The sequence below is a fragment of the Salmo salar genome, chromosome ssa01 (genome assembly GCF_905237065.1).
Source record: "Salmo salar chromosome ssa01, Ssal_v3.1, whole genome shotgun sequence".
Lineage (NCBI taxonomy): Eukaryota > Metazoa > Chordata > Actinopteri > Salmoniformes > Salmonidae > Salmo > Salmo salar.
In genome coordinates this window covers 155,559,943-155,582,444 of record NC_059442.1, presented here as the reverse complement: position 1 = coordinate 155,582,444, position 22,502 = coordinate 155,559,943, and the positions used below count along the sequence as shown (strand labels likewise).

Sequence of the window (22,502 nt, the reverse complement as noted above, 5' to 3'; positions counted from 1 at the left end):
AGAAGGGCGGGAAAGACAAAATAGTCACTACACAGTGGATAATTATTAATTGAAATGCTAAACCTTTGCACATGGATGCTCACTCATTCGGGAATAATTGCAATCAACATATATTTACGCTCAGTGTGTCGTCATGATCTCTGCTGGAATCGTCCGTCTTTCTGTTGGATAGTTCATCCAAGCGTCTCTCTGCTTCCCTGGAGTCTTTCGTGGTTAGAATGGATATTTCAGAGTATCATTCAGAAATGTTCTTATAGAATATATGTTTTGGCCGTTGTTGGTCATCGCATCCCAGGTTAACAATTTCTAGCTGCAGACTAGTAATTAGTATCTAAGATTTGCTCTTATTCTGTCAGGATCAATAGTCTCAGAGTTTAACCATTTCCACCAGTGTAGCCAATGCTCCACATGGTTTGGTTAGGAATTCAACAACCATTACAACCTTAGCTTATACTGAGGTTTTTGTGGTCTAAACTCAACCTTTGCCCCCTCGGTGTCCGAGGTACGCATGGTCTGAAGAGGATTTCTTCAGGTGGGGGTTTTATTCAGAACAGTAGAAAAGGGCTGTCCCATGAGCCAGATCATGTCTGTGCTCATGACTTGACCTTTGCCTCTCCTGAGTCCGTTGGGGAGTTGCAGCGATGACACAAGATCGCAATTGGATATTACGAAATTGGGAAGAAAAAGGAGGTAAAATAAAAACAAAAATTATAATAATAAAAACATTTACCAATGCTTTAAAGTACTACTAAAGTAGTTTTGGGGGTATCTGTACTTTACTTTAGAATGTATATTTTTGACAACGTTTACTTTTACTTCACTACATACCTAAAGAAAATGATGTACTTTTTACTCCATATATTTTACCTGACACCCAAAAGTAATTGTTACATAATGAATGCTTAGTAAGACACAAAAATTGTCAAATTCACACACTTATCAAGAGAACATCCCTGGTGCTCCCTACTGCCTCTGATCTGGCAGACTCAGTAAACACACTTGTTTTGTTTGTAAATGATGTATGAGTGTTGGAGTGTGCCCCTGGCTATCCATACATTTTTTTAAAGAACATGGTGCCTTCTGGTTTGCCTAATATAAGGAATTTGAAGTGATTTATACTTTTACTTTTGATATTTAAGTATATTTACAACCAAATACTTTTAGACTTTTACTCAAGAAGGATTTGACTGGGTGACTTTCACTTTTACTTTAGTAATTTGTTATTAAGTTATCTTGACTTTTACTCAACTATGACAATTGGGTACTTTTTCCACCACTGCCCAATGGCTCCTCTCTGTTCCTCCTGTTTGCACTCTGCCCTGGATTAGTATGGTTTCCCCTTCCCTGTTTTTTCCCAACCTAACTACTCCGCCTTGATCTTCAATGCCTGAATAATAACTATCGGCTGTCCGCTGATGTCCTTATGCCTTCCACTCATTGGGCATCCAATGTACAGTTGAAGTCGGAAGTTTACATACACCTAAGCCAAATACGTTTAAACTCAGTTTTTCACAATTCCTGACATTTAATCCAAGTAAAAATTTCCTGTCTTAGGTCAGTTAGGATCACCACTTTATTTTAAGAATGTGAAATGTCAAAATAATAGTAGAGATTTATTTATTTCAGCTTTTATTTCTTTCATCACATTCCCAGTGGGTCAGAAGTTTACATACACTCAATTAGTATTTTGTAGCATTGCCTTTAAATTGTTTAACTTGAGTCAAACATTTTGGGTAGCCTTCCACAAGCTTTCCACAATAAATTGGGTGAATTGTGGCCCATTCCTCCTGACAGAGCTGGTGTAACTGAGTCAGGTTTGTAGGCCTCCTTGCTTGCACACGCTTTTTCAGTTCTGCCCACAGATTTTCTATAGGAATGAGGTCAGGGCTTTGTGATGACCACTCCAATACCTTGACTTTGTTGTCCTTAAGCCATTTTGCCACAACTTTGGAAGTATGCTTGGGGTCATTGTCCATTTGGAAGACCCATTTGCGACCAAGCTTTAACTTCCTGACTGACGTCTTGAGATGTTGCTTCAATATAGCCACGGAATTTTCCTCTCTCATGCCACCATCTATTTTGTTAAGTGCACCAGTCCCTCCTGCAGCAAAGCACCCCCACAACATGCTTCAAGGTTGGGATGGTGTTCTTCGGCTTGCAAGCGTCCCCCTTTTTCCTCCAAACATAATGATGGTCATTATGGCCAAACAGTTATATTTTTGTTTCATCAGACCAGAGGACATTTCTCCAAAAAATATGATCTTTGTCCCCATGTGCAGTTGCAAACCGTAGTCTGGATTTTTTTATGCCAGTTTTTGAGCAGTGGCTTCTTGCTTGCTGAGCGGCCTTTTGGGTTATGTCGATATAGGACTCGCTTTACTGTGGATATAGCTACTTTAGTACCTGTTTCCTCCAGCATCTTCACAAGGTTCTTTGCTGTTGTTCTGCTAATATCTGACAACTAATATCTGACAACAAGCTAGACTTCCTCCTCTGAACTGAAACTTGCCAACAACCTGGTGATTATTTTTCTCTTAACCAACGTACTACGGGTAAGAATACTGGATTGGATGTATGATGTGGTAGGCACAGCTTGTCCCATGAATTAATCACAAACATTGAGGATTAGCTGATAACTACAAAACAAACATTCTGGATAATATAGAGAATCTGGAACTATTTATTGATCAGCATTTTGATATGCTCAAAAAATAAACAGATACATCCAAGCGAACAAGAGAAGACCTTTCCTTAAGTTCTGCGAGCGAAACGGGAGAAAAGTCAACGTCTAAAATTCCAAACTTAACATTGGAGGGGGACGTTTTTATAACAAAGTCTCCAGAAGATAGAGCATTGCTTACAAGCATGAGCGAGCAGTTAAAAAAACTGGATCTATTGCCTGGGCTACTGGGGGAGGTTGAGGCCTTAAAAACAGGAATGGATTACAGTAATAAAATGATGGAAGAAATACAAGCAGAAAATAAGATATTGAAAACTACCGTGAACTCCCTAAAAGACACTACAGAGAGGCTAGGTTATGATAATAAAACAATGAAAGCTGAATTACTTGATCTAAAGTGCAGAAGTATGAGAAATAATATTGCTATAATGGGAATAAAGGAGGATGAAAATTAAAACTATCAGTCAACGGAGGAAAAAGTCAAGGTGTTCATGAAACTGATAGAGTTCAGTGTGTCAAATCGGAGGGCCTGTTGTCCGGACCTCTGGCAGTCTCTATGGGGGTGCCACAGGGTTCAATTCTTGGGCCGACTCTCTACTCTGTATACATCAATGATGTCGCTCTTGCTGCTGGTGAGTCTCTGATCCACCTCTACGCAGACGACACCATTCTGTATACTTCTGGCCCTTCTTTGGACACTGTGTTAACAACCCTCCAGACGAGCTTCAATGCCATACAACTCTCCTTCCGTGGCCTCAAACTGCTCCTAAATACAAGTAAAACTAAATGCATGCTCTTCAACCGATCGCTGCCTGCACCTGCCCGCCTGTCCTGCAACACTACTCTGGACGGTTCTGACTTAGAATATGTGGACAACTACAAATACCTAGGTGTCTGGTTAGACTGTAAACTCTCCTTCCAGACTCACATCGAACATCTCCAATCCAAAGTTAAATCAAGAATTGGCTTCCTATTTCGCAACAAAGCATCCTTCACTCATGCTGCCAAACATACCCTCGTAAAACTGACCATCCTACCGATCCTCGACTTTGGCGATGTCATTTACAAAATAGCCTCCAATACCCTACTCAACAAACTGGATGCAGTCTATCACAGTGCCATCCGTTTTGTCACCAAAGCCCCATATACTACCCACCACTGCGACCTGTACGCTCTCGTTGGCTGGCCTTCGCTTCATAATCGTCGCCAAACCCACTGGCTCCAGGTCATCTACAAGACCCTGCTAGGTAAAGTCCCCCCTTATCTCCGCTCACTGGTCACCATAGCAGCACCCACCTGTAGCACGCGCTCCAGCAGGTATATCTCTCTGGTCACCCCCAAAGCCAATTCCTCCTTCGGCCGTCTCTCTTTCCAGTTCTCTGCTGCCAATGACTGGAACGAACTACAAAAATCTCTGAAACTGGAAACACTTATCTCCCTCACTAGCTTTAAGCACCAGCTGTCAGAGCAGCTCACAGATCACTGCACCTGTACATAGCGCATCTATAATTTAGCCCAAACAACTACCTCTTCCCCTACTGTATTTATTTATTTTACTTTGCACTTTCTTCTACTACAAATCTACCATGGACTTTTTTTGCCTTTACCTGCCTTATCTCTGTATATATGACTGTATTTTTGTTTTACTCCATGTGTAACTCTGTGTTGTTGTATGTTGTCGAACTGCTTTGCTTTATCTTGGCCAGGTCGCAATTGTAAATGAGACCTTGTTCTCAACTTGCATACCTGGTTAAATAAAGGTGAAATAAATAAATAAATAAAATAAAACGTAATCTCAAGATGACGAACGAACAGGTGGAAACAATTTGGCGGCAGAGCAGAGGGAAGGCCCCGTCCGATCATAGCTATGCTAACCCACTACAAAATGAAAATTGCCTTCTTATAACAAGGTAGGGAATGGAAGAACACCCCATTCTCTTTTAATGAACAATTTCCTCATGAAATAGTGGAAAGACGACGTGCCCTGTTCCCCTTCGTCTAGTGGTCAATAAATGATATGTAAATAATCAAACGTTCAAGGATTCGAAGATTACAACATGGCTGTGAGTGATAGCTACCTCCTGTTGAAGTAGTCCCCGATACATATTTGCACCGCATTACACAGTACAAATATGGATTCATTGTTTTCTTTACAAAAACATTTTTTTTGCATGAACAACTTTTCTTTTTGTTTTATTCATGCATTATGGAACCGTGGACTATGTGGATTTAAAATAAGGTTGGATTTATGCTAATGCAGATTGGGTATGATGAACTTATCCTTTTTCTATTTAGGCAATATGGAACTTTGGACTATATGGACGTAATATCAGGTTGTGATTTAGGGGAAGGCAGAGCTTTTTTTCTTTATGATTTTTTATGTATTTAATTTGAAGATTGTACATTAGAAATACCAAGGTACTTTTTTTGTTTAATATGATACGTCCTAATTGTAGAGGTCGGGTATATTAAGACTGAAAAGCTGTTATATAGTGTGACCCTTGTTCGCCGATGTGAATCGGAATTTTGGTATTTGGTATTTTATAAGGATCTCCATTAGCAGTTGCAAGAGCAGCAGCTACTCTTCCTGGGGTCCACATAAAACATGAAAGATACTACAGAATGACATAGAACATCATTTTACAAGAACAGCTCAAGGACAGAACTACATACATTTTTTAAAAGGCACATGTAGCCTACATATCAATGTATACACACAAACTATCTAGGTTAGAATCATTAGCTTTTAAGATAAAACTGAATAAATATGAATAGATGTATTATAGGGCTAGGATAAAGGATTATATAATTAAAAACCTGCCTAGGTTCTCTATTGGAATAGGCCTATACGATCCTAAAACAATTGGTATTATCCTTTTACATTTAAAAAATATCTCAATATAAAAATGTAAAGGATGATTATTCTTCCGATACACACCGGCAAATGGATGGATGAGGTATTGTCAACAGGGTTGTTGTCTTTAGTGTGTGTGGGCTGGTTAACACTGGGATAAAGTGATTCAAGTTAACGGTATAACTAATACAATAATTGGCTTATGGAAGCACTTCTCTAAGCGAGAGAAAGGTATATTATATATTTCTATATAAGCTATTTATGCTACCTTTTATATTCTTGATCGTAATGATATAGGCCTAGGTGTAAAACAGCTGAGGTGATAGAGCAACGACCCTGGAATAAAAAACATAATGTGTAGGGTGGAGAGAGGGTTGGTTTTACAGGTTTACTCGCTCTGGATTTTCAGTACTGCATGTGTTCTTGGCTGTCGTGCCGTGGCTGTGTCGGAATCGATTGTGAGTTGAACTTGAGTATGCCTTCCCATAAGGGAGTGCCCGGGGTTGGCTTGCAGTCGGCTCCGGCACAGCCATGGCACGATACAACAGGATATAATGTGATGCCCAAGACACATTTTTTCCTTGCGGTCATTAGCGGCTGTTAGAATCTATGTTCCTTTTTCCTTCTTCCTTTTTTTTGTCGGAAAACAACAGGATATAATGAGGACTACATGAAATATGTCTTGCATGTAATGGACATTAAAAAAGGTTGTAACGGCTGTCTACGGAAGAAGTGGACCAAAATGCGGCGGAGTTAGGGTTCGTCATTTTTAATGTTACGAACACTATGCAATTAACAAAACAACAAAACTGACAGCCAACACAGTCCTGTCAGGTGCAACAACAGTGACAAGCACAATTACCCACACCACACAACGGAAACGTAGGCAACTTATGTGTGACTCCCAATCAACCACAACCCTCTACAGCTGTGCTTGATTGGAAGTCACACGGCCAAAATTAAATGAAACAATAAAACACTTACTCCCTTCTGCCACGTCCTGACCCAACTACACCCTCTACTGGTCAGGACGTGACAGTACCCCCCTCAAGGTGCAGACCCCGGGATGCACCTAAAAAAAGGAAAACACAAAAAAAATCCCCAACAAAAAGGAACACCTAAACAATAAGGGAGGGAAGGGAGGGTGGCTGCCGTCACCGACGGCACTGTGCTACACCCTCCCTCCCCAACCCACCTATCCTGGAGGTGGCTCAGGTGCAGGACGTGGACCTCGCTCCACCTTCGGCGTCGCCCACTCTGTTGGCGCCGATCGCTGCGCCGGGCAGACGGGCCACTCGGGCTGACCCTGGCAGACGGACCACTCGGGCTGGGCCGGAAGGCATGCGGGCCACTCGGGCTGGGCCGGAAGGCATGCGGGCCACTCGGGCTGGGCCGGAAGGCATGCGGGCCACTCGGGCTGGGCCGGAAGGCATGCGGGCCACTCGGGCTGGGCCGGAAGGCATGCGGGCCACTCGGGCTGGACCGGAGGGCAGGAGGACCACTCGGGCTGGACCGGAGGGCAGGAGGACCACTCGGGCTGATCCTGACAGGCCGGGCACCCTGGCAGATCAGGGCAGGCGGGCACCTCTGGCAGAACAGGGCAGTCCGGCCACTCCGGCAGAACAGGGCAGTCCGGCCACTCCGGCAGAACAGAGCAGTCCGGCCACTCCGGCAGAACAGGGCAGTCCGGCCACTCCGGCAGAACAGGGCAGTCCGGCCACTCCGGCAGAACAGGGCAGTCCGGCCACTCCGCAGAACAGGGCAGTCCGGCCACTCCGGCAGAACAGGGCAGTCCGGCCACTCCGGCAGAACAGGGCAGTCCGGCCACTCCGGCAGAACAGGGCAGTCCGGCCACTCCGGCAGTACAGGGCAGTCCGGCCACTCCGGCAGTTCAGGGCAGTCCGGCCACTCCGGCAGTTCAGGGCAGTCCGGCCACTCCGGCAGTTCAGGGCAGTCCGGCCACTCCGGCAGTTCAGGGCAGTCCGGCCACTCCGGCAGTTCAGGGCAGTCCGGCCACTCCGGCAGTTCAGGGCAGTCCGGCCACTCCGGCAGTTCAGGGCAGTCCGGCCACTCCGGCAGTTCAGGGCAGTCCGGCCACTCCGGCAGTTCAGGGCAGTCCGGCCACTCCGGCAGTTCAGGGCAGTCCGGCCACTCCGGCAGTTCAGGGCAGTCCGACCTCTCTGGCGACTGTTGACTGGCGGGCAGCTCTGACGACTGTTGACTGGCGGGCAGCTCTGACGACTGTTGACTGGCGGGCAGCTCTGACGACTGTTGACTGGCGGGCAGCTCTGACGACTGTTGACTGGCGGGCAGCTCTGACGACTGTTGACTGGCGGGCAGCTCCGACGACTGTTGACTGGCGGGCAGCTCCGACGACTGTTGACTGGCGGGCAGCTCCAACGACTGTTGACTGGCGGGCAGCTCCAACGACTGTTGACTGGCGGGCAGCTCCGACTCAGGATTCTCCAGGCTGGGGAGACCTAACGGAGGCCTGGCTTGAGGAGGTGGCACAGGAGAGACCAGGGTGGAGAGACCCACTGGAGGACCGGTCCGTGGAGGAGACACGGGCTTGACCAGGATAGGGAGATCCACTGGAGGACTGGTCCGTGGAGGAGACACGGGCTTGACCAGGATAGAGAGACCCACTGGAGTACTGGTCCGTGGAGGAGGCACGGGCTTGACCAGGATAGGAAGACATGCAGGAGGCTTGGTTCTGGGCGTAGGTACAGGATGTGCAGGGCTGGGAAGACATGGAGGAGGCCTGTTTCTGGGCGCAGGCACAGTCTTTACCAGACAACCAGCACGCACCTCAGGACGAGTATGGAGAGCTGCCTCAGGTGACATCATACCCACGACACGCTCATTAGGGCGAATGCCGTACTTTATGCACCACACTAGCAGCTCTCTCATCTCTCTCTCTCCTAATTTTCCCATTAACCCCGTCACAGTCTCTGTCTCATAGCCCTCGCTCACCTCCAATGTCATCCCGACTGGCTCTGGTTCCGACCTCTCTGCTGCTTGGTCCTTTGGTGGTGGGTAGTTCTGTAACGGCTGTCTTCTGTGGAAATGGACCAAGGTGCAGCAGGTTGCGTGTTCATCATGATAATTTATTAAATAAACGTGAACACGGGAAAAACAATAAACAAAAGAGAACGACAGACCGACAGTTTTACAGGCTAAGTACTTACATACAGCAGTGCAAAATCAACTACCCACAAAACCAAGTGACAAACATACTCCTACATATATGACTCCCAATCAGGAACAACGATCCCCAGCTGTTCCTGATCAGGAGTCACAAGACCAACACAGAACACAAGACCGCCACGTCCTGACCCCAAAACTACAACAACAGCTCCATCTGCTGGTCAGGACGTGACAAAGGTACTGGTCTTGTGATATATTTAGGTTGTTTTCTCTTCTTTTTTTAATGAACAATTGAATCCAATGAACTGAGAAGGCTAGACTGACATGCTTATAGCCTTGCTAGGACTTTCAAATATGAGCCTGCATGTATAAGATTGTGCTGTTATTATTTATTTAAATATTATCTATTATTGTTACAATTTTCTGACTGTTTTCCATGTTATTTGGTTAGTTCTCTTAGGCATCCTCATAGATAATTATGTTATCATGGGACTGCCCATATTTCCCTCTGGCCAACGCCAATTGGCGGCCAAGGGTTTGCCTTAGGACGCAAAGGTGCATCGTGAGTCAGGGAGATGGTCTGATGGTCTTAGTGACAACAGACCTAGATATAGGGGGAGGTTTTAGTGGGTGAAATATTAGGACAATTGCTTGAAACAATTGAACATTATGGAACATTGAAGGTACCAGGTCTGGTCTTCATAGCAGAGAAAGTACGATTAGAATTTATATATAAACGCCTGGAATACTTTAATTTTGGTGAATCTCTTATACAATGTGTTGAAGTTATGTACAGCAACCCCAGATGTAAAATAGTAAACAATGGTTACTTTTCAGAAAGTATTGAGCTTTTAAGAGGAGTAAAACAAGGCTGTCCTTTGTGGCCATATCTGTTTATTATGGCCATTGAAATGGTAGCTATTAAAATTAGATCCAAGAGGAACATCAAGAGGTTAGAAATCCAGGGGATAAAAACAAAAGTGTCAATGTATGCTGATGACTCTAGTTTTTTTCTTAAGTCCGCAAACTGGATCCCTGCACAGTCTCATTGAAGATCTTGATCACTTTTCTAGCCTCTCTGGATTAAATCCTAATTATGACAAGTGTACCATATTACATATTGGATCGTTAAAAAATACAGTGTTTACACTACCTTGTAGTTTACCAATAAAATGGGTGGATGGTGAAGTAGACATACTTGGTATTCACATCTCAAAAAATATAAATGAACTTACCACAATTAATTTCAAGAAAGTTAGCAAACATGGATATAATTTTGCAACCATGGAGAGGTAAATACTTGTCTATTAATGGAAAAATTACATTGATTAACTCTTTGGTCCTATCACAGTTTACGTACTTACTAAAGGCATTGCCTACTCCAGATTATTTGTTTTTAAAATCATATGAGCAATAAATATTTTATTTAATTTGGAATGCTAAGCCAGACAAAATTAAACGTGCCTATTTATATAATGAATATGAGTTTGGGGGGCTAAAATTATAAAATATTAAAGCTTTAAACCTCTCACTAAAAGCTTCACTCACCCAAAAATTACACTTAAACCCCAAAATGGTTCTCCAGTAGATTATTAAGAAAAACTCATCCTTTGTTCAAAATAGCTTTTATGCCTTTATACAGATTAAAACTTCTCATTTCCGACTAATTGAAAATTAAATTTTCAAGAGAATGCTATATATATGGGGCATACAACAGTCTCAGCTCTGTAGATTTTGTTGCGAAGAGACAGAATAAATAGATCACTTATTCTGGTATTGCCCCTACGTAGCTTGTTTCTGGTCACAGGTTCAGGAATCGTTAAAAAAATCACAACATGCATCCACAACAGGTTAAAATGAACCTTACAAATAGCAGTGTTGTGTGATCTGGAAAGCCATAGCCAGTCAATAAATTATAATAATACTCATAGGAAAGGTTTTCGTCTTTAGCTCACAATTTGTGGATAATATACGATTAGAAAGATTAAAAATGTTGTGAAACAGGACAATTGTCACGTCCTGACCAGCAGATGGAGCTTTTGTAGTAGTTTGGGGGTCAGGACGTGGCAGTCTTGTGTGTCTTGTGACTCCTGATCAGGAACAGCTGGGAATCGTTGTTCCTGATTAGGAGTCATATATGTAGGAGTTGTTTGTCACTGGGGTTTGTGGGTGGTTGTACTTGCACTGCGTTTTGTATGCCTGTAAGACTGTCACTGTTGTGTTTATTCAGTGGATGCTTTACTCCTTTTTTTGAAAATTAAAATATGAGTATCCATATTCCCGCTGCGCCTTGGTCCTCCTTTCAACAGCACGAAGGATTTTGTGACAACAATTGAAAAATATATGGCACATGGAAACCAAACAAGGGTGGTCTATGGTGATACTGTAGGTGGGATAGGCTGACAGTGGCTGAGGATTGGGATTAAATAGTTTGTTTGGTAATGTATTGTTGTTATATATAAAAGTACCTGTCACGGTTGTCGTAAGGAGGAGCGGACCAAAGTGCAGCGTGTGTCGTTCCACATTTTATTTACACTGTGCAACTATGCAATACATAAATAAACTGAATGACAAAAACAACAAACTGTGACGCAGAGGTGAAAACATACACTGACTCAAAGATAATCTCCCACAAACCCAGGTGAAAAAAACCTACATAAGTATGATCTCCAATTAGAGACAACGAGGACCAGCTGCCTCTAATTGGAGATCATCCCAAACAAAACCAACATAGAAATACAAAGCTAGAACATGAACATAGAAATCGAAAACATAGAAGAAGAAAAAACCTGTCACGCCCTGACCTACTCTACCCTAGAAAATAACATCTTTCTATGGTCAGGACGTGACATTACCATGTATGTAAAATGTATATGTAAAATGTATGTATATGTAGAAAAAAAGCTGTAAAAAAAACTAAGATATTTGTCCTCCGTGGAGGGGTGAAAATATATATTTTTTTTAAATATATATTTACAAAAGAATTGCAACTCCCGCTGGTTTTGGCTACCTATGTCACCCTCACTCCACCAGCCGTGGTGGCGGCCTAGCTGTACTGTGCAACTCCAAAATCAAATAACTAAACTGTCTTACTGTCTCCTCATTTGAATACATTGCTTACAATTTATCTTGCTCCATGATCACTATCCTTGTATACTGTCCTCCTAAATCTAATGAATAATTCCTGTCTGAACTGCTCACCGTTGCGGTCCCACTCTCCCCCCGCTTACTGTTGCTTGGTAATATTAATATTCACGTGGACTCTAACTCAAAACTTACCTCTTTCCTACTTACCTATTTCATTGCTGTTCTGGACTGTTTCAATATTACCAACAATTTTCCCACTCATATCAAGGGACACATACTTGATCTTGTTGGAGACTATCTGACTTGAGCCCATTTTAATCTGTTTATAATTGTATAATTAGCCTGCCAGTAGTGATTTTCGTGTTATGGATTAGATGGAATGATACACATGATACACATACTGTATGTGCATTGTATTTGGGCAGAGAGCAAGGATTTACATTTACATTTACATTTAAGTCATTTAGCAGACGCTCTTATCCAGAGCGACTTACAAATTGGTGCATTCACCTTATAATATCCAGTGGAACAACCACTTTACAATAGTGCATCTAAATCTTTTAAGGGGGGGGTTAGAAGGATTACTTTATCCTATCCCAGTTTTCCTTGAAGAGGTGGGGTTTCAGATGTTTCCATATTGGTTGAATAGAAGCCATACTCTGTAAAACATACAAGTCAAAACTGTAACTAGGCCACTCAGGAACATTAAATGTCGGCTTGGTAAGCAACTTTAGTGTATATTTGGCCTTGTGTTTTAGGTTATTGTCCTGCTGAAAGGTGAATTTGTCTCCCAGCCTTTGTTGAAAAGCAGACTGAACAAGGTTTTCCTCTAGGATTTTCCATGTATTTTTATCCCCCCCAAAAAACTCCCTAGTCCTTGCCTGACAAGCATACTCATCAATGGCAGTCAATACCGTTTAAGATGAGGGAGGACTTTTTTTAAATGAGCATGGCCGTACTTCTATTACAGCATATTGGTTGACTGTCATTCATATTCCATTCACCCAGCTCAATGTAACATCGATAGGTTTAGGCTAATACATGATACTAAAATGTTCCCTATACCCATCATGGAGGTTGCTACAACCTAGCTACGAATGAAAGTTTACAACCTAGGTGCACAGGTCAAGAGGATTTTTTTTGTAGTCAAGGTGACAGACAGTGACACATTCAATACTGCCTTGCATACTATTGCCTGCATCTAGCTGATCTAGGGTGTATTCATTAGTCCAACAGTTGCAAACAAGAGTTTTTATTGGACAAATTCAGGTATGTTCATCCCAGTTTTGCTTCCGTTTAAGAAATGTTTTTCAACAGAATTGGCGGAATGAATATACCCCTGATCACCACAAACACAGTTCACTTTCATAGCAGCCATACGCAAACAGCATGATAATTTGCTCATTGTATAATTCCTTCTCAGATCTACGTGCTCTCCTCTTCTCACTTTTTCCCATCCCTTGTGGACTTCCGTGCACTACAACAGCTGTCTGTGACCAGGCGAAAAAACCTTTCCAAGCCAAACCTTCATACCATAACCACTAACCACTACACACAGCCTACCTCGTCACCACCTTTAGCTAATTTCATAGTCAACATAGCTAGCTACAAGAACTAATGCCTTAGTAAACACGCTACAATTATGCAGTACAGTGTAGAGAAAGCCGTTTAGCAGTTACACCGGCAGGCCCCAGTGGCAATAAATTAAAAAAACCAAAAGCTTACTTTGACTTGGAAAAGTTCCCATGTTAGATAACCATAGCCAGCTAGCTAACATAGCATCCCTCTCTATTTGACACCGGTGTTTGATTGGGCTAAACTAGCCAGCTGCATTCGCTAGCTAGGTAAGTGAAAGTGAGAAAAAAAGGAAATATAGCTCTCTCTATCTCTCTCTTTCTATTGCTGCTCCTTCATTTTTGAAGTAATGAATTTGTTAACTGTTCAAATATTGTCTTTCTCACTCTTTAAGTCAAATACCCACCAAATTCTCTGCACCGCAGTGATAGCTAGCTGTAGCTTATGCTGTTTTAATTCTTTGAATCTTTGATTGGGTCGACAAAGTGTCAGTTCATACTGCAAGTGCTCTGATAGGTTGGAGGACGTCCTCCAGAAGTTGTCCTAATTACTGTGTAAGTTTGAAAGGGGGTGAGAAACATGAGCCTCCAAGGTTTTGTATTGAAATTAACATACCCAGAGGAAGATGGAAACTAGCTGTCCATCCGGCTACACCATGGTGCTACCTCATCAAATCAATATGAATAGAATGCTGTTGATTGCTGTTGAGGCTACTGTAGACCTTCATTGCAAAACAATGTGTTTTAATCAATCATTTGAAGACGTGAAAATATTTAGTATAGTTTTATCTTAAAAGGATAACTTTATTGTTTCACTATATTTATTTTTCTGAAATTCACTGAGGATTTTCCTCCCCTTCTTCCCCTGAGGAGCCTCCACTGACACCCATAACATAATTCAGCCACCACCATGCTTGAAAATAGAAGAGTGGCACTCAGTGATGTGTTGTATTGGATTTCTCATGAACACGATGGTGTTCTCCGTTTTTCACTACGACCCCCACAAGTGTCACAGGACTCATCTGAAGGTAACCCATACAAACAAATGGAAGTATAGAGGTAGTTTTGTGCCCCAAAAAATAAGGGGTTAAATATGTGTCCAAAAAATATGCAGTTGAAGTCGGAAGTTTACATACACCTTGGCCAAATACATTTAAACTCAGTTTTTCACAATTCCTGACATTTAATTCAAGTAAAAATTCCCTGTCTTAGTTAGGATCACCACTTTATTTTAAGAATGTGAAATGTCAGAATAATAGCAGAAAGAATGATTTATTTCAGCTTTTATTTCTTTCATCACATTCCCAGTGGGTCAGAAGCTTACATGCAATCAATTAGTATTTGGTAGCATTGCCTTTAAATTGTTTAACTTGAGTCAAACATTTTGGGTAGCCTTCCACAAGTTTCCCACAATAAGTTGGGTGAATTTTGGCCCATTCCTCCTGACAGAGCTGGTGTAACTGAGTCAGGTTTGTAGGCCTCCTTGCTTGCACACACTTTTTCAGTTCTGCCCACAGATTTTCTATAGGATTGAGGTCAGGGCTTTGTGATGGCCACTCCAAAACCTTGACTATGTTGTCCTTCAGCCATTTTGCCACAACTTTGGGAGTATGTTTGGGGTCATTGTCCATTTGGAAGACCCATTTGCGACCAAGCTTTACCTTCCTGACTGATGTCTTGAGATGTTGCTTCAATATATCCACAGAATGTTTCTTTCTCATGATGCCATCTATTTTGTAAAGTGCACCTGTCCCTCCTGCAGCAAAGCACCCCCACAACATGATGCTGCCACCCCTGTGCTTCACTGTTGGGATGGTGTTCTTCAGCTTGCAAGCCTCCCCCTTTTTCCTACAAACATAACGATGGTCATTATGCCCAAAAGGTCCTGTTTTTGTTTCATCTGACCAGAGGACATATCTCCAAAAAGTACAATCTTTGTCCCCATGTACAGTTGCAAACATAGTCTAGCTTTTTTATGGCGGTTTTGAAGCAGTGGCTTTTTCCTTGCTGAGCGGCCTTTCAGGTTATGTCGCTATAGGACTTGTTTTACTGTGGATATAGCTACTTTTGTACCCGTTTCCTCCAGCAACTTCACAAGGTCCTTTGCTGTTCTGCTGGGATTGATTTGCACTTTTCGCACCAAAGTACGTTCATCTCTAGGAGACAGGACGCGTCTCCTTCCTGAGCGGTATGACGGCTGCGTGGTCCCATGGTGTTTATACTTGCGTACTATTGTTTGTACAGATGAACTTGGTACCTTCAGGCGTTTGGAAATTGCTCCCAAGGATGAACCAGACTTGTGGAGGTCTACAATTTTTTTTCTGAGGTCTTGGCTGATTTCTTTTGATTTTCCCATGATGTCAAGCACAGAGGCACTGAGTTTGAAGGTAAGCCTTGAAATACATCCTCCAATTGACTCAAATTATGTAAATTAGCCTATCAGAAGCTTCTAAAGCCATGACATCATTTTCTGGAATTTTCCAAACTGTTTAAAGACAAAGTCACCTTAGTGTATGTAAACTTTAGACCTACTGGAATTGTGATACAGTGAATTATAAGTGAAATAATATGTCTGTAAACATTGTTGGAAAAATTACTTGTGTCATGCACAAAGTAGATGTCCTAACCGACTTACCAAAACTATAGTTTGTTAACAAGTAATTTGTGGAGTGGTTGAAAACCGAGTTTTAATGACTCTAACCTAAGTGTATGTAAACTTCCGACTTCAACTGTATTTCCTGAGCTTTCTTATCTCTTAGATATAGGACAAACATTTGAAAACCTTATTCCTTATGATTCATTTTTTGACTATCTTTTTTGGTCATTTATGAATGTGTAACTCAATGTCCTAGAATTCTAAATTAAATAGCTAAATGACCATCTTAAAGCAATGCCATATGTTAGCTTAGTCCAAGCAACTTATTATGTGACTTGTTAAGCAAATTTACAATTCCTTAGATCTCATGGCTTGGTTTTTGCTCAGACATGCACTGTCAACTGTGGGACCTTATGTAGACAGGTTTGTGCCTTTCCAAATGATGTCCAATCAATTTAATGTACCACAGGTGGACTCCTATCAAGTTGTAGAAACATCTCAAGGATGGTCAATGGAGGCAGGATGCACCAGAGCTCAATTTCGAGTCTCAAAGCAAAGGGTCTGAATAATTATGTAAATGAGGTATTTCTGTTTTATTTTTTTATAAACATTTCAAAAAAACTGTTTTTGCATTTTCATTATGGGGTATTGTTTGGGGGGAAATGATTTAATACATTTAAGAATAAGGCTGTAACGTAACAAAATGTGGAAAAAGTAAAGGGGTCTGAATACTTTCCAAATCCACTGTACAATATACGTTACCAGACCCGGACTGAGTGATTGCTGACCCTGGAGTTCCCTTTAATCTCCACTGAGTTAAGTTAATTTGCCTTCAAAATGTTTGCCTCTCGTGGAATGATCCATCTCCAAAAGTCCTTAAATTTCATGGATTTGGTCCCTCTGGGGCAGAGCTCTCCAACCCTGTTCCTGGAGAGCTACCATCCTGTAGGTTTTCGCTCCAATCCTAATCTAACCTGATATTAATAATTAGCTAGTTGATAAGCTGAATCAGGTTAGTTACAACTGGGGTTAGAGTGAAATCCTACAGGAGGATAGCTCTCCAGGAACAGGGCTGGAAAGCCCTGCTCTAGGCAATTTTTTTAACCTTTATTTAACTAGGCAAGTCAGTTAAGAAGAAATTCTTATTTTCAATGACGGCCTAGGAACAACGTTCTGCCCCTGAACTGCCTTGTTCAGGGGCAGAACGACAGATTTGTACCTTGTCAGGATTTGAACTTGCAACCTTTCGGTTACTAGTCCAACGCTGCCGTCCCAATTCAGGCGGATGCTTTTTTACTGTGTTTGTTTCATATCACTGTGTTTTGTTTTTCGTGTTTGCTTTCCATGTATTGTGTAAATGATGTGTATATATACACTGAACAAAAATCTAAACACAACATGTAACAATTTCAAAGATTTTACTGAGTTACAGTTCATATGAGGAAATCAGTCAATTTAAATAAATTCTTTAGGCCCTAATCTATGGATTTCACATGACTGGAAATACAGATATGCATCTGTTGGTCAAATATTCCTTAAAAGAAATGGGCCTCTCAATTGGCCTGAGGATCTAGTCACGATATTTCTGTGCTTTCAAATTGCCATCCATAAAATGCAATTGTATTTGTTGTCCGTAGCATATGCCTGCCCATACCATAACCCCACCTCCACCATGGGGCACTCTGTTCACAACGTCAGCAATATGCTCACCCACATGATGCCATACACGTGTTCTATGGTTGGACGTACTGCCAAATTCTCTAAAACGATGTTGGAGGCGGCTTATGGTAGAGAAATTAACATTCAATTGTCTGGCAACAGCTCTGGTGGACATTCCTGCAGTCAGCATGTCAATTGCACACAACATCAAAACTTGAGACATCTGTGGCGTTGTATTGTGTGACAAAACTGCACATTTTAAAGTGGACTTTCATTGTCCCCAGCTCAAGGTGCACCTGTGTAATAATCATGCTGTATCAGCTGCTTGATATGCCACCACTATCAGGTGGATGGATTATCTTGGCAATGGAGAAATGCTCACTAACAGGGAGGTAAACAAATTTGTGCACATAATTTGAGAGAAACAAGTTTTTTGAGCATAAACAACATTTCTGGGATCATTTATTTCAGCTCATGAAACATGGGACCAACACTTTACATGTTGCGTTTATATTTTTGTTCATTGTAGATACTAATTATATACTATAATTGTGGTTAAACTAGGGTTGAGCAGGAGTGTGGACATGAAGCTAGGGTTAGGGTTAGGGTTGTGGTTGAGGCTAGGATTAGGGTTGAGCCAGAGTGTGGACATTAAGCTTGGGTTGGTGTTGTGGTTGAGGCTAGGGTTAGGGTTAAGAGGCCTTTGAACACAAACCTGTTATGATGTTGTCCACCAGGGTAGTTGGCATGCAGAAGATGCCCACCAGTAGGTCACTGATGGCCAGGTTGAGTATAAAGAGGTTGGTGACCGTCCTCATGTTCTTGCTCCGCAACACAATGAAACACACAACACCATTCCCCACCATGCACACCAGGAAAATGAGCAGGTAAGACACAATGAAGACTACCACCACCGAGGGCTTGTGGAGGTAGAGGTCCACGTAGGTGATGTTCTGTTGGTAGTATGGGTATGGCGGGTGCAGGAGGTCCCTGGATGAGTTGAAGAAAGTGGTGTTCCAGTCTTCTGTGCTGTTGGAGCTGATGGCATCCAGAGTGTGCGTCATGGTGGAATCTGAGGACAGAGATGGCGAGAGAGAGAGAGAGAGAGAGAGAGAGAAAGGAGAGGAGATACGGTAGTTTTGGGGCCTTGAAGGCACTTTCCATTGACATACAGTGCACCTAATGTGAATAATCTTCTAATGTGTACATAGTGTGTGTGTGTGTGTGTGTGTGTGTGTGTGTGTGTGTGTGTGTGTGTGTGTGTGTGTGTGTGTGTGTGTGTGTGTGTGTGTGTGTGTGTGTGTGTGTGTGTGTGTGTGTGTGCAAGAGTGGATGGGTGGAGGTGGAACCTTTCCATTCACATCAATAAGATTTCAATTACCATGACCGTGTGCTGAGACCTTGTTAGAAACATCCCCTTGACAAAGTCATCCAATCAAGAGAGCCCATACTTAGACAGGTTAGAGCCTTTACAATACCTAGGTAATAACAGGCAACACCACACTCACAGGAAGTGGATATTGATTGGTTATTACGTATAAAACACAACATAGTCTCCAGAAATCCATAAGAACCATTTTTCTGCCTTGATGATTGTGTGATGATTCAGTCAACTATATGCCATCTCTCACACACTCACTCACTCAAACACACACTCAAACACAGATGACAAAAGCATGAGCGAAGTGAAAAATGTCAAGGTATTTTTGCTAGTGATTATATTCTGCTGGTGTGCTGGTACCCTGCTGAGCACCATGGCATCAAAACGTTATTCATCAATCACACCAGCTCTGCCTCAAAAACGGTCAAAGTTTCTCCTCAACTGGAGAGAATAACTATTGATGTCAAGCTCCTTCCTCTCTGAAGTTTCGAACCTGCCAATGATTGATAAGTGGCCTAAGCTCCTTTGGGCTTTTGTTAATTAACTTTCACATGTGACAGAATTGACAGAATTGACAAGATGTTTTGAAGTCCGAAGTACAGTAAGCGAGGAATTTTAATTGGATGGAGAACAAATTCCACCAACCTGGGAAATGAACAGCTCATTTGCAGGGTCAGTGCACCTGCAGCACCTCATAACTCAAACTACAGGTGAGAGATCTGCTGATAAAATGTACTCTAGTAATCATTCTGAATTCCAATCAGCATATTCTCCAGGGATGTCTCCTGGGCAGATCTGGGACCAGATGTTCAATCCCAGTGCTAGGCACTTGTTTTCATTTTAAGCCTTTCCCAAACCGTAACCCTTAACTCAACCACTCGGAATTAATGCCTAAACTTAAGTGTAACCCTATCCCTAACCTTAACCCAGTGGTGTAATGGAGATATACGCAGGTATACGTAGGCGCAGCAATGTACACACGGCGGTAGGCCTACGCGTGAACGTTCCAAAATGCAATTGCAAATGTGCATGCGAGCGGTTTCATGGACAGAGATGGAAATATCCGTTAGAAATTTAGAAAGAGGGGGTATTTAAAGATGCAACAACTATCATGGGTTGCTAATATGATTAGGATAATGCCTTTGGCTGCTAGACAATGAAAGAAAGTTAAAGAAAACCATTAGAACAGGAGATTATGGCTATGGGCTATTTTGAAGCAAGGCAAGACATGACTCATAATATCAAGTAAACCGTCCAGGTGTCAAACAATTAAGGAACAGGACAAATATAGCGACACTAATGATAGACCTGAATGTTTTCTGGTAGATGGAAAGGCTTTCCCAAAAACGCCCCTTTTAAATGTTAACTAGCTACAAAGTGGCCTATGCCTACCTGTCAGAATATAATTTGCATCAATCCAGTGGCCATTTCTTTTGCAAACTCCTTCTCATGTTCAATAGAAACACTGCTAATCAAACAACAGTGCTAGGTGCCTGCACAATTGAACTAAATGATTAAATAAAAATATAGAGAATTCTTAGATTTTTTCAGAGACCTCAAAACTGGTCTGCTGATGTTGTTCACCATTGTCATGGTATTATAACATACAATTGTGTTGTATTTCTGTTAAAAAAAAGTGTGACTGAAAAAATGGGGGGGAAATCGGAAATCTGAATTTCTGACTCAGTTTAAAGCCTACATTTTCTGTTTCAATAGTAGGCCTACTATTAATCTACTTGCACAGTACAGCTTGGGTTGGCCTGACTGTGAAAGACCAATTTGTGATTTGTTTTATTTTAGGTCATTCAGATTGTGTCACTCTTTCTCAGGGGCTGGGCCCCCGAGTGGCGCAGCAGTCTAAGGTGCTGCACCTCAGTGCAAGAGGCATCACTACAGTCCCTGGTTCAATTCCAGGCTGTATCACAGTCGGCTGCGCAAAATTGGCCCTGCGTGTCCGGGCTGGGGTGTGTTCTTAGCTGACTTGCCCGGTTAAATAAATAAATAAATTATAATTCTCATAGAATGGTTCACACAGGGAGCCTTTCCTTCGCTGGACAGGCCGTTTGGAAATGTTTTGGCATAATTAGAGTATACTGACAGCTTGACTGACAACTATGATATGGCACCACATGGCATAATTAAAACGTCAAGCCATGGCGTAATTTTGTGACAGCTAAGATATGGCACCACAATGTCCAGCCATGGCGTAATTATGTTGCTGCACGGGTTGGCGTTTTATTTGGGGATTAGGTTGTCTGTAAACCTCTTCAACCTCCAGTCAACAACTAGACAAAACCAAGACCAAGATATTAAGGTAAACAAGCAGGATGACTGAGCAGAAGTAAGTCACCCTCCCTCTGCACGTATACAGAATGTCTGATGTGAACAAATCAAGAGAGATTTCATTTCAGAACCTTGGACAGCGGGATAGCGGCGTTCCGAGGTTCCAACCTTCAGCACCACAGGTCAATGGATAACGACAATTATGGAAATAATTCAAATTCTACTCATGTAGATGTTAATATTCAATATGTAATGAAATGTCCATATTTAATTACATTCACATAAACTCAATTTCAGTTCCTGAACTAGCTAACTATAAACTAAATTGAATTGTGCCAATCTCTAGCATCATTTGCTCAACTCTGCAAGAGTTGAGCAAATGACAGGAATATTTTAATTTGCAGTTGCAATCAAGCACGGTCAACAATTAGGTTGATTATTGACCACGGGACGGAAGTCGTTCTCTTGCTTTGAAGAGACGAGGCAATCTGTATGCATTTCAAATGAAATAAAGGCAAAGTCTTTTTCAATTGGTAGGCTAATGCATTGATGATTGATCATTATTTTCTAACATACTTCATGTAATTCTTAAGCGATTACAATTTCTGCTCACACTCACTCCTAAAATATGCTTTTGTTGTATTAACCTAACAGTGTAGATTTTGTTTTATTATTCAATCAGCAAATCCTTAAAAAAAGAAAAACAACAAAGATCTTACCTTGAGTAACGTGAAAAAGATGTCCAATGTATATTTCCTTCCAAAATGTGAATATGGAAGACTCAAAAATCCAAAAAGATGTATGTGCGCCACTTGTTAATAAGAAAGCATTGCTGTGAAGATGCTCCGTAGCCTACATCGCAACGACCTAGAGGACAGACACGGACAGAGTGCTGTTGCTCCACGCGCTTTGACACAAATAGCTAAATCCACTAACAAGCGCAAGATACATTGAATGGGGTGGGAGGAGGCGCGGATCGCGGGTAAGTAAAGTGCGTGCCACCCAACGCCCCACTGTTTCTCGCGCAACAAAAGGTTGCCCAAAGAGGGAATTATAGAGGAGAGCAAAGGTGACGAGATCTCAGCAACTGCGTGGGTGGTGGTGGTGCTGTAATTCAATTAAATGTCTCCAATTAAAATGCAATTGCCATATCTAGTGGCATACAAGAGCAAAAACAGAAAATATCGACTTTTTGACATCTCACAGTATCTGTCTTCGAGTTCATGCTTATTGCTCTGTAT

At 42.1% G+C, this 22,502-nt stretch overlaps 1 protein-coding gene across 1 annotated transcript in view; it reads right to left on the bottom strand.

Moving 5' to 3' along the window:
* The window catches only part of LOC106569496 (neuropeptide FF receptor 2), a 31,685-nt gene extending 9,467 nt beyond the window's left edge, over positions 1–22,218 (bottom strand). Inside the window, exons 1-2 of the mRNA XM_014140897.2 lie at positions 21,981–22,218; positions 18,313–18,669 (exon numbers count right to left, since the gene is read on the bottom strand). Coding sequence (XP_013996372.1) covers positions 18,313–18,661 — 349 coding nt within the window. The 5' untranslated portion in view covers positions 18,662–18,669; positions 21,981–22,218. The remainder of the gene's footprint in view (positions 1–18,312; positions 18,670–21,980) is intronic.
* Between the last annotated feature and the right edge of the window lie 284 nt (positions 22,219–22,502).